At 34.2% G+C, this 13819-nt stretch overlaps 1 protein-coding gene across 1 annotated transcript in view; it reads left to right on the top strand.

Moving 5' to 3' along the window:
• The window catches only part of wdr27 (WD repeat domain 27), an 87799-nt gene that overhangs the window by 23016 nt on the left and 50964 nt on the right, over positions 1 to 13819 (top strand). The window contains exons 18-21 of the mRNA XM_088934193.1: positions 481 to 614; positions 1621 to 1718; positions 3873 to 3994; positions 8494 to 8591. Of these exons, the coding sequence (XP_088790319.1) occupies positions 481 to 614; positions 1621 to 1718; positions 3873 to 3994; positions 8494 to 8591 (452 nt within the window). The remainder of the gene's footprint in view (positions 1 to 480; positions 615 to 1620; positions 1719 to 3872; positions 3995 to 8493; positions 8592 to 13819) is intronic.

Genomic DNA, 13819 nt, shown 5'->3' with positions numbered 1-13819 from the left:
TGTTGGTCTGTTAAGCACTTTGAAAAGCCACTTTTAAAGGCGCTATATTAAATAAATTTTTATTACTGTATTAACTCATGTGCAGCTTTACCAAGAATCCAAATTTATGTAACAAAAGCTACAGTATGATCATTAAACCCATCTCTGGGAGCAGTTTCAGATAGAGAAGAGGGGAATCACACTTTTATAAGTGGTTATGCTTTGTAATTCATTTGAAGAGGGAATTTCTGGGTAAAGTATAGTAGCACTGTTTGGAAATAAGAATTTACATTTCCAATATCTTTGTAGATATTTATGTCTGCAAATTTAAATCTAATTTGTGTTCCAATGCGTTCTTCATTTCTTGGATGAACAAAGCTTGAGGTATCCTCTTACCAATCTTATAATACTTACAGTTGGTTTCGTGTCCCACTGAAATTGCAATTTTGACTTTTTTGTTTGTTCTGGCTTAAGGACAGAATTCTATCATTTGTTTTTCAGGGTGGTGAAAGGTTTCCCCAACCCTTGAGATCTGCACAGTTTTATTATATGGACAAGTTTCTGTTGCTGTCATGCGGCCCTTTGTTACAGTTGTACTTGTACCACTTGGACACTTCACAGGATGACATCAAAAGGTACACTGTTATAAGTCAGACTGTGAAATTTCAGAACAGGTTCAAAAGGTGCTTCTAGCCTTCATCCCTGAAACATACAATAAACTGTGCTGGCTGTTTAACTATAGTTAATCTTCTGGAAATTATCCTCTCTCAAGTGTAATTATAAAATATTCTGCCCAAGAATATCTGCTCTTTGGAGAGATTAGTTTCTTCTACAGAGGGAAGAGGATGAGGGCACTGAGGACATCACCCAGTCTGAGGTGTGATTTGTCCCTCAGATACAGGATCTTGGCTTTACTGCTAGGAAAATCAAACCCTGCCAATTCTCCAGAGCACATTAAAGAAGGTGTGATTGACCTCTACACTTCTTTTACGCATGGTGTGAAATGCACATGTGAAGTGTTTGCTTGATGGACATTTCTACATGCCAACAATAAGAGCCTTGTGTTGGACAGAGTCCGAAAGAACCTGCTGCAGGAAATATGAGTGTGTTTCCCTGCCATCCACATAATGTGCCAGGAAAGCTATTAAAGCCAGGGACTTATACCAATAATATGAGAGAATTTCCTCATTGTTTTTGTTTTATTTTACTGACTATAAGCAATTTAAAATTACTTAGAAGGAGATGCCTTGATCTTTTTTTGCTCATTGCTCAAGCTCAGTGATGGCTAATGTTTTTTGTATGAGGTGCCATTGTAAACATTTTAATCGTGGTTATCTGGTGTATTTCTCAGATCCTGGCATCTGGCAAATAAATAGTATATGCTTCAGATCTGATTATTCAGTTCAAAAATTAATATGGCACTTGTTACAGACTCTGCTATTCTATGCTGAATTAACACTGGCATGATTAATATTTTTAAGAGACTGAAATTGTTAGCTGTTAATTACACTTTTAAAACAAGTTTCTTACTGTTGTATTTTGTTCATCTAAAAAATAAGGTGGTTCTTAAATGGAAAAAAGTTAAATATTAAGTAAGTAAGTAAATTTCCATCTATAAAAACCAAATATCTTGTCTTTCAGATACAAGCAAAAAAGTCTATGCAAACTTGTTGGGAAATTCCAGATGACTACAGGGACAGAAATCACCAGTGTTTCAGCAGTCAATGATTTCTTCTCCTGTATCCTCTTGCATATTTTGTTCCACCACTTGAAAGAAGAATTCCAGATCTTAAATGTATCTCCCGGTAAAAAGGACAAAGTGCCCCTTAAAAATAGCAAAAAGTGCTAAAAACTATTTTTAGATTACTATTGTTTCTTTGGTTTGAATGTACTTCGCCATCTGCTGATGCACTATATTGTTATATTATATTGTAGTATATAAATATATAGGAACAAGTAATAGGTTTATTCCATGCTGAAAAGAGAAGAGTGAAAACACAACGTTTCGGCCGTGGAGCCTTCTTCGGGTGTGAGAACAACAGGGCAGTAAGTCTTCCTCACACCTGAAGAAGGCTCCATGGCCAAAACGTTGTGTTTTCGCTCTTCTCTTTTCAGCATGGAATTATTATTTGTTCCTTTGCAGCCTACTCATGCTGATGCAGCTACCCACCTGAACTACTACAAATATATAGTACAGTATATATTAAATATATATGTAGTATATTTAATTAAATAAGTAAAAGGTCTATACAGTATGCATTAATAAAAAAATATTTAGTACAGCACATGCCTGGATTCTTGGAAATCCTCTAAATGACCTATTTGCTATTGTTTTTCTTGAGTTCAATAGATATAGTGAGAATAATTCTAACTGCCATTCCAAATCATACAGTACATCTCCTCATGCTGAGTATCAGATTACAGCTATAAAGATACCAGGAATGTCAGACATGTCAATTATTTGTGTTACTTTCTGCACTAATAGATTTTATGTGTCTCTGTTTAGGAATTTAAAATAATTTGATCTAATAATAATAATTGGTTAAGAATATTTTAAAGCAGTTCTAAGAATTGAACTGTTACAAACAGACGTCTGACAGACATGGTTTATTTTAATGATGGTTACATTGAGAGAAGTTCTTCCCTTATCAGAGCTGAGAATTTAAGTAAGCTATTTATCAACAGTGTGTTGCTATAATATAGTCAGTATTACTGGAGGAATGTTCCGTGTAACCAGCACTACTCCTCCATATAATGCTCCAGGCAGAGCAGCTGTGAAGTCAGGCTACATTTCTTCATACTGGAAAGAAAGAGATGGAGATCTTAATTAAAACATTAAGCTCTTAGTGTGTTGCAAGGTTCTGCATTTATCTTCAGATTAGACCATGGTTTCAATATATTGATCTCAGGTGTGCTTTTTCCATAGCTTATGTTTTGGTGTTTTTCATTTCTGAGAATCTCTCAAAAGGCTTTGATTTTTTACTTATGGAATGCAATTCATCTTTTGTAATACGCAATTTTACATTTGAGTTTTGTATATTTAGCTTTTTAGTTTTATTTTCTATAGTTTTGAGAACCACAAGATTTTGCATATTGCCTATTTTGATGCATCTTTTCCGATTATATGACATTCTGACCAGTTATTCCAACTACATTATTTTTTTAAAAGATTATACTGTATATACTGTACAGTACAGGGAATAACTACTGTATGGAAGCAGGAAAATGTGCAAGATACATTTTGTGAATTCTAAATTAATATGTTTTTTATAAAAATAAAATATTTCCTAATACAGTTATACTGATATGCTACAAAGCATGTGACATCCAACAATGTAATAGGTTATCAGGTATCCCTTCAGAAAGTGCCATATTGCCTTAAAGCCTATGTAAGTATTTAAGATATAAGTTCTGTAGGCTACTATTGACAGATTGCATCTTCATGTTTCACCTAGTACTGTGTGTAAGACAGTGGAATTGATACCATTGGCAACAGAAGAGGTTGAAGAAGAAAACACAAACTCTTTAAAAGTGAAATAAAATTGATCAGAGTAAATTCTATATGTGATAGGTGATGATTCAGAAGAGATATCAAGAAAAAACTTGCATTAAGCACAGAAACTAATATTTCTACAAAAACAATAAGATATACATTAATGCACAATGGTCTCAATTGGTATGTTACTGATGGTTAATAGTTGCTGAGGAGAGGAAGTAAATCAAGATCTAACCTAACAGTATACAGTAGCAAGTAATCGTCAAAACCAAATAATAATACCGAATTATGCAAGACTCATAAAAGGGCATGAATCAAGAACAAAATATCGAATTATAAAAAAGAATATATTCCTTTATGCAGTATTCACTTTAATTCCTTATCCTTGCCAAATTAGATATTGTTCTGGTGTCTGGAAATGATCGTGCAGTGGAAGCATTTGATCTAAATGTGGGTCGCACAGCAGCTTCTATCCCTGATGCTCATACCAGAGCAGTTCACCACATCACTCAGAACAAGGTATTGTATGGTCAGTTTTAGTTGTTTAATGTTAGACAGTTGTTTAAATGTTAGGTTTATTAACCAGTTTGTTTATTTAATACTTTAAATTATTTTAGCTATAAGTTGTAATGTTTTAAGCAATATAGTATGTCATTTCCTTCACCTATTTACATTCCTCTTCATTTTATAGAAGAGTCTTCATTTGGCCAAGTCATTATAGGCTTAAGTTGAGTTGCATAATAGTAAGACTGTAAATCTAAGGATAAATAAACTTCCATTTTCTTTGGTGTGCTTGAGTGTTTTGAACTTTATCAGTGGTTTTAGTCCTTCCCACACACATCTAGAGATAAGCTTGTCCCGTGATTAGGTATGATTAGGTATGAGGTATGTTAACTGAAGTAAGTGGTGGATTACCCTATTGAAGTTACCAAACTCTTGGCATAGCCTGCACAGCCTCTTCTGGGAGCTGTGTGAAAGCCAGTCGATGGAAGTTACTCTTAAGAGAACAGAACCTACCACAGCTGTTAATCTAGCGATTAATCAAGTCTGTGTATCAATACTGCCAGGTCTATATTAATGCTCACTGAGATCATACCGAATACAATTTTGTAATGTTTCTATTTTATAAATGAGTTACGTATCATGCTGATAACTTATGAAGTTGCAATGATCAATATTTTTGTTTAATTCATTTCTATCTTTAAAATATTGAATGAAACCATTAGACCTGAGTTGGCCTTTGTTTTATGCATCGCTATTATTACTTGAGCAATCATTCCAACCACAATTGCTTTTTATCGAAACCGATTCTCTCCTGAATCCGAATCAGCCTTTCACTTTCATTGACACATGTATCATTCTCTTCTCTTTGAGGAAGGAGTGGAATAGGAAATGGGTTAAGTTTGTGCTTTGCTGTGTATAGAAGGCTCTGTTAAAAGAAAGTCATGTTATTACACAGGGAAGAGCTGAATTTCATAATAGGCTGTAATTTAGTTAGTTAGTCAAACATTTTCTTTATTTAAAAGCCCAACATGCCATTGAACCACGTAAAGAGATTTGTGTTTTTTAGCCTTTGTGTATTTTGTCCCAACTGTGTCCTGTTTTGTTAATTAAGTCTGACACCAAGGGGGTTGAAATTGCATACTATTAAAGTTTAATGGCCAGGTAAGGTATGAGAAATTTGCAGGGTGGTGTGGTAAAACATTTAACTACTGTTGCCTAGATCCTTTTTAGAATCCCTTGTGACACTTTTGATTTCCCTGCTTTGTTGGCTGGGCTGAGATGTCTGCTAAAACTAAGTCATGAAGCTGAAAGAAAAGAAAGAAGCCCAGCTGGACTTCAGACAGCCCCTTGGTGGTGCTTGACCAGACAGACATGCTAACATTGCTGAGAGCTAGAGATTTACTCTGAACATCAGGAAAAAGTGCATTGCAGATTTACCTACAAATACATTGTTGGTAGAATGTCATGTTTTCATTTTTACATTATAATAGCAATTTTGTAGGTTATGTAAATAATTCATCACCACAGCTACCCCTAAATCTCCTGTTTGTCTGATAAGAAATTAAGGTTTCAAGTAAGGAAACTTTATAGCGATTGTAAGAATTTTGTTTCTTCCCAGTTTTGTAACTTTTTCAAAGACCAGGTAGCCTGACGCAGCTTTATACAAGACAGGTATAGTGGGACAGATAATCCATTCAAATTGACAAAAATTTTGTTTTTGGCATCAACCAAAATGGCAACCTGTCCCATGCTCAATTTCAAAACCTTTCACATGTGGTGAAATATGTTCCTGTATAAACCACAATAGTCAGATTTGTGCTTTACATGTTGGAACACTTTGTCTATCCACATCAGGTCATCATCTGCTTGGCAAAACGTACCTTGTTCTTGCAGTTTTTTAGTTTTGGATTAGTTTGTGCTTTAACAAATGTAAGCAAAAGAATAGCTGTCAGCATTGAATACTGCAAAAGAACTTTGGAAAAGATAAATTATATTGTAACTCTAGCTCTATATATATGAATTTGGCGAAAACAAATATGAAAGCATTAAATTTATAGCTGTTCAAAGTCCTTTACAATCTTAAAAATATCTACATGATCACAGAAATTCCTTACCTTAATATATTGCTTTTTATACCAAAAGATAGCAAAGTTCTTTTATGTATAGGAGGTGACTCTTCATATGCTGATGGACAATGGTGGAATAACTGTGTCCCAGCTTGTAGTGATCAGCAAATGAGAAACAACAGAAAAATAACTTCTAAATGGAGTATCCATTTATAGAATTTTGTTCTCTGTAAACACCATAATTCTATAGCCATTCATCCATGATTTCTTTTTAAAACAGTGTCTGAACTACTGGTGTGATTAAATGCATTTGTTGTCTGAAGGCAATGCACACGCAAGTCTGGCTTGTGATGAACAACTACACCAGTTGTCCTGATGTGAGCACTTGGCATTTCTTCTGCCTGCTGATTAAACACATATGTCACAGGACACATGTTTTTCCATTTGATCAAGCTGGTGTGAATACTGTGCATCAGTGAAAAAGACTTAGATTTCAAATTTAAACTTACTTTCCAGCTCTGTCTCTGTTATAGCATTATATGAATAAAGAAAGCAATGCAGCAGTAGAGGGACTTTCGAGTCACACTACCCAGCTACTTTTATTGTCACTGTGTTGTCGTGGTTTAGACTACACCTGAATGCACTATATTTGAATGCAATGCATTTGCTTATAGCAGAAAAGTTTTTCTGTCCACTTACGTGGCATAATATAACATCCATTAAACACAGGGAATTCCTTCTGTTGTAATTGTAACCAGGAGGCCCCCTGACTAAACATAAGGCAGAAAGTTAAATGATTATGTTAATTCAAATTTCCATCTTCCCTCTAGTTAAGAAGCTACCTGGAAACCCTTCAGTCCCAAGGTAGCCTTGTAGAGAACTGTGAGTCAGAAACTTTTATATATAAAAATTAGGCGACTGGAAAGAATGAAATGGAACTTTCCTCTGCATCAAAGGATTTGAAATAGGTGAAAGTAATAAATTTTGCCTACAAGTATCCATAAAAGGGAAAAAGGCTTTGTATGCATTAATAAAAAAACTATGCACTATCTTTTAGAGGCTGGAGTCAGATGGAAAAGAATGAAAAATATGTTTCCATTCTGTGGTTTGTCTGCTCACTGCTAAAGTGAAATGATGGAAACTTTCAGTGCTTCAGAGTTACCTCAAACGTGTTTTTAATCTTCCTTTTCCTTCAGTTCTTTGGGATACTGCTTTTCTCAGGATAGTGCTTTAACCCAATGATCTACTTTTTGTTGTCAAAGTTAAAACAATTACAAATTGTATACATAATTAAATATATTATGTATAGTTATTGTGATGATCACTATTTTTAATTTTTATCTGTCCGATGTTGAACGAAAGCCTCTGCAAAGATTTGACCTAAAATATTCTTTGGTTATTTTCATCCATCTGGCTTCTGCAAAATTATTCATTTAGCCATCTTATAGGTCTTCTTTTATTTGTCCTGAGATGCATTATGAGATTCTTTGTTTCAATGGAAATATCACAAGACACTTGAAGACATAGTTCAATATTCACACACTTTGTATCCATTTCAAGTCAAGAGGACACGTTTACACTGTAAATCTTTTATAGCTCTTTTAAAACTATTTAAAAAGTAACACAGTCTTGAAATGTTACTGGTAGCTTAAAGCTCTCATACCTGCAAATGATTAGTGCTCCCAAACTGCTCATTAAAATCTGTTAAAGAACAGTTTCAAAAGAACTTATTCCTTTCATGACAATACACATCAGGTGACAGTCATAAATGCAAAGTATATATCTATCATCTGCTTGACTTTAGCTTGACTTTGCACCCACTGAGACACAAAGCATCTCTTACATCTGAACAGCACTTTCAGGGGTCAATGCAATTATGGCACAAAAATATATGGGGTTTAATAGAACAAATGTATTTTTCATTTGAGAATTTCACCTCATGGCTTATTTGATAATATGTCATTTAACAAATTCATTTCTGCAGAACAATATAAATTCCAGTTTTCTTTCTTGAATGGAGGACAACAATTGAAGGTGGGCTACCCACATCAGTATAAAATTGAATAAAGGGCTCCCAACAGTTTCAGGGTCAAGGAAAGCTGGATACTCTTACCAAAAAATTGTTAATGGTATAGACCTGATTCTGACTGATTATAAAAGATGAGAACATGAAGCCATTCACTGAAACCTGGCTAGACTTGAGATCAATAACCTTATATTCTTTTATTGCACGTAAGGACATAATGTAAAACAGTGGTGGACCAAGTGTAGTTAAGTTGCAGCCATACTGAACATTGAATAAAATATATTGTGACCCAGTGAGGGTTTTTTAGTTTTTTTTCTTACAGAATCATTAAAGCATTAATATCTTTCTCTCTTATGTTACCCATGTTAAACACTTCATTTCATTAAGTGATTTTATTTTTTTCAAAATGGGATGTTTTGCAGGGTTCAATGTTCAGCACGCAGGAGCCTGATGCATACAATCTCTTCTTGACAAGTAGTGTGACAGATGGCATCAAATTGTGGGACCTGAGAACTCTGAGGTAAGACTGTTTACCTTCTGTTATACTCAACCATATGACATGGCTTATTGTATTTACTTACGTGAATAAGTTAAGACAAATGAAACCAAGGACAATATGCTTGACAATACATACCAGAGGGCAATGCACAAGCTGGTATGCTGTCAGTTGTATACACTAGCAATGTAAACTGCTTACCCTGGTGAATGCTGTTGATGTAAATGTTGTCAGGTGGCTACTTGTGTTGTCAATGTTAACATGTTTCTTGTGGTTTCAATAGCTTGAGTTCCAAATTTCATTGTTTCCTGGTACACAGTTTACAATGTAAAATATTTGCATTTGTTGGAAGAGATCAACTGAGCACTTCTACAATGGCATATCTGTGAAAGAACCTCAGAATTAAATCACACAGATTTGAATGGAAGTTAGTTCTGTTTGGCAAATTAAGATGTATAGGTTTTAAAGGTTTAAAAACAGTTGATAATAATCAGAGTTTATATTGTATTACATTGTACAAATATCAAGATTCATGCTTTCTCACTTATACCCCTCTTCAAGACAACTTCCAGATCAAATAACTTAATTTAACTAGGGGCCAACATTATAAAGTTTCTTTTGTCCACTAACAATAAAGAAATAGTGTATTGTGTTTCTGATTTAAAGGTTAAGTTCAGTATTAACCTGGGTAAAAGTGTCAGAGATATGTTACAGGATTTATTCCTAAGCCATAAAATAGTTTTCTAGGGGAAGGATCATAAGAAAACTGTACCTCTACTGCAGTTGTTTAAAATAGCTTAGTCTTAGTTGGTGCCTAGTAAGGTGTCCGGAGTCTGACCCCAGTTCTCCTGAGTAATATATAAAATATACAGTCTAAGCTGGTTCTGTATGAACAGGAGTGTAAGCCCAATTATCATAATGTTAATATATATTTGTTATTTTTATGTGCAGCTTTAATACTTATGTTTATTCAGTCTAGAGTTTAGAGTTAAAGGAATTTGCGGTTTCGTCTAAATAGAGCTTTTTCCAAAAACAAACAAATTCAAAAAAGGAATCTCTATTGAATAACAAATCATGACACAGAACAACATTTCCAGTTTTCAAGATACAGTATGTATTATACTTTTCAGTCACAACAAAAGTAAAAGGTCATTCACATTTTTTTAATCTTTATTTATGTATGTTAATAAGACTTACACATTTGTTGCAGGTACCTGGTCTGTAATTTATTTTTCAATTCCTACGTTAAATTCAGTTATATAATAGACAAACATGTTTTGTACCAAATGCGGTACAATACCTTGTAGTAGGCCAGACTGACGATTCATAACATTCCTACACTTCCATTTCTGCTACCTTTGAGGAAAACATACATGTGTCTCAGTAGAAATCTGTCCACAGTGACGAGAGAAACAGCTGTTTTTAACACATCATATGCCTTAGGGATCTGCACACTACTTCAGTTCTTAGGAAAGTAATAAGGTCAGAATAAGGGAATCCTCTGAATGGAGCCTCATATCTTGGCTAAGAGTACTCCACACTGCTTACATTAACTTACAGTTTTAATATGTGCTTTTGACACTGTGTGGATTGGAACAAATGAGTCTGATTTTTCCAGGTGGTGCTGTTTTATTTGGCATGTAGTGTAAAAAAGCCCTGATCTCCATACGTTTTTGTTCATCCAGATTCTGTCACATCTTTCAAAAGCTTTTACCTTCTGTTACATTAGTTTTCTCACCCTTGATGAACTATAATAAATGGTAATGTAACAGAGGAAGTGTAGAGTTATATCAATATTTTAGGCTTTTGTGAATTAAAATGTATTAAAATATACATGTATACAGTAAAACAGACTACTTAGTAGTAAGTACTGAGAGTTCTTAAGGTGGGTAGCTGTGTCAGCATGCGTAGTCTGCAAAGGAACAAGTAATAGGTTTATTCCATGCTGAAAAGAGAAGAGAGAAAACACAACGTTTCGGCTGTGAAGCCTTCTTCAGGTGTGAGAAAGACAGGGCAGACAGCAAAGATTAAATAGCACAGAAGAACAAAAGCTGGGAGAGGGGAGAGGCAGAGAGGCCACTCAGGAAGTACTCTTAGAGTGCTTTAATATATAAATAGCATAATTTTACAAGATAATTACATTTAATTCTAAATACATAAAGTTTTAATCTATTCATACTTTGAAAATATATTTAATGTATAAAAACCGATGTAGTCAAATTATTCCTCTAATGTTTTTTAGTCATTTGGTCATTTTATTAAGTCACAGCCAGTTCATAGAAACTTAAAAGTCTCCTAGACTGCCACTGGTACTAAACAGAGAAAGAAATCTCTTTACCACTTCATCAGGAAGATGTCAAATAATTGCTAGAATACTAATTACTGAACAGATGTAAATACATACAGTAAGACATCCCAGTGTCAACTATGGTGCCAATCATTAAGACTCAAGGCAATTGCAATGTTTACTGTTCCATCAGTGGAGTAATTGTTGAAGATTCTAGTCCTGCATCTTCAAAAACCTCTGGCATCTTCAATATATAATATTTTTACGACTACCACTAGAGGTTGACGTCATAACTATGGTGTCTGTAGCAGAGTTCCTTGACAACATACTGGCAAAATGGACTGCATGGCTTAATCACTTTTGTAAACTTATGTTCTTAACACTAAAAAAACAACAACATAAATTAGCCCAAAAAATAATTTACTGCAAAGCCAAAAAGGACTATATTGTATAATGTGACCTGGACAGCTCAGGTTGAAAGAGTGTCATCCCTTCTTTGAAATATGGAAAAGCATCTGATTTGTTTTGGGAAATTTTTACATCTTCTGATCCTTGTACCCTTGTTAGAATTCAGGGACAAATGGATTTCAATTTATATTTGAATATTTTATTCAAAGACCTGGTTCTCTTTGGTAGAAAATGTAAGATTGGTTGTCAGTGGAATTTCCAGGAGGATAACAAACCGAAACACATTTCCTAACCTGATGCCAAATGGTTAAAAGCATAAAATCAATTGATTGGTCATCACAATATTCCAAACTCAGTCCAGTAGAAAATTTGTAGTGTGAGTTACAGAAATCAGTTCAGAACCACAAGCCACATAATCAGAATTCTTTATTTTTTCATATATCCATTTATGTAATTTATTCATACTGTATATACATTGCAACAGATACTGTCATGTCTTCATTGTCCTAACATAAATCATTAGAAATGTTATTGTTAGAGATGAGTATCTAAGGAAGCCATTGCTTCTTATTGGTTAATAGAAGCAGACTTTGATCATATTAGTGAGGTTAAAAAAACAGGTGATATCCAAAGGGGTAAACCTGGATTGTGTTATTTGCAGGTTTGAAAGAAGATAAATTGCTCCATTAGGTTTGAATATTGTAAAATCAGTAAGCCCATTTTTGGCACATTATTTATTAAGAGCTGCTTAAGGGTTGGGTAAATGCATTGTAGTCTCTGATATGGCACCTTTTCATCCTTCATTGGCTGCTTTTCAAAGTCCTCCTTTGAAGCAAGGATTTTTTTCAGTACATATTAAATATTAAAACGTACATATTAAAACGATGTCCTTTGGCCTTCGTCTTCTTTGTAGAGTGAGAAATGAACCGGTTATGGTAATGCTCCAGTATCTGCTGACCTTAGCTCATTATTGTTAAACAATATCAACAGAGATAAAAGTCAGTAATATTGTCTATTAAATCAGACATCCTTTAGAGGAAAAGACTAAGTTTTTTTTTTTCGTTTAATGTTTCTTCTTTTTAAACAATAATTTAATATACGATGAACCAAACATAATTTTTTATCAACTCCATTACAGTGTTTTGGGACATGATGTATATTTGTATATTACATCATGTGTAACAGAAGCTCTTAGTAAAGTGTAAGTTCTTTCATCGTTTCTTGATTTGGAGATTGTTTCCCACCATTTTGCTCATTTCCCCAGACATTGTTGGATCTTAGTCACTTTTTGTTAAATATCTGAATGGTATTTCCAGGTCATGTTCTTGCTTTAATTTGTATCCTGTGATCTGTCATCATGGAGAGCACTCGGCTGTACTGGTTGAGGAAAACCATATGGAATGTGTTGCAAAAATATGTGTAAACATTTTTTTACGCAATTATTCTTTAAGGGTAAGCTACCATCATCACACAGTCTTGTTCCATATCTCAATAAAAAGCATTTTAGAGAAGAAAAAAATATTGTTTTATGTTTTGTTGGTTTTGTAGAACTGCACCTGTTTGATAAAGGGGACTATGGACAGAGTCCAGGTTTTAATGTGTTAAGAATGGTTGGTGCTTTGTGAAATACCTGCTTTTAAGAGAAAAAAAATGAAAGAAAAAAGCACACAAATAACTTTAAATTAGGACTGCACAAGACAATTTAGTATTGCAGCTCTTATTAAAGGGGTCGGTTAAAGAATCCACAATCCAATAACCTAAGAATTCTCTCCCTTTAGTAATAATGCAAAGTACACAGTACTGTGATTTTATAAATTAAAATCCATTTATATAGTTTTATATAAATTTATATAAAGTATATCCAAATACCAAAGGGACCTTTGCTATTTATGTTTGGATTCAGTTACTACAAAGTCTTGGATAAGCATCATTATAACTATTCTATGCCCTTTAACTAGTTTCTAAAAATATGTTTATTTCCTTTTTTATTGTTATTAATAATATACTGATAGAAGTAACCCAATTCAAAGAAACTCAAAAGGTTTCCTTGTGCCTTATTATTTTAATAACTGGAATTGCATCATGTCTATGAGTTATAAAAGGTCATAATGAAATGTCTTGGCTGTAGTGTTATAAAATCCCTTTACATAGACCTAGGTTTAGTAGTATTTACATTTGACACATTAGAGTACCATTGTTCAACACGTGCCAAGTCATACATGTGGTCCCTTCAGATTACCGAACAATTTTCTTCACATTTCCTTTTTGGTTGAATAGCGTAGTGGAAAGTGGTACATTGCACAGCAGCGATTGGAGCAGTGATTAGCTATTGACAGGAGGGTAGACTGTTTTTACTGCTGCTCCCCTCTCTCTGTGCAGCACTGAGCCTGTGGAGCTCCAGGCTGAGCTGGAGAATCAGTGCTCACAGCAGCTCAGGTCATCCTATTAACAACTCAACATCTCTCTTTAGGAAGACCACTGTTCTTATTTATTTGTCATTGCGTCTTATTATCCGATTTAAGTACTGTCCTGCACTTTATCAGTGGGTCATTTTATA

The sequence above is a fragment of the Atractosteus spatula genome, chromosome 15 (genome assembly GCF_055471065.1).
Source record: "Atractosteus spatula isolate fAtrSpa1 chromosome 15, fAtrSpa1.hap1, whole genome shotgun sequence".
Lineage (NCBI taxonomy): Eukaryota > Metazoa > Chordata > Actinopteri > Semionotiformes > Lepisosteidae > Atractosteus > Atractosteus spatula.
Note: the sequence above shows the minus strand (reverse complement) of the source record. Positions and strands in the feature narration are given on the sequence as shown.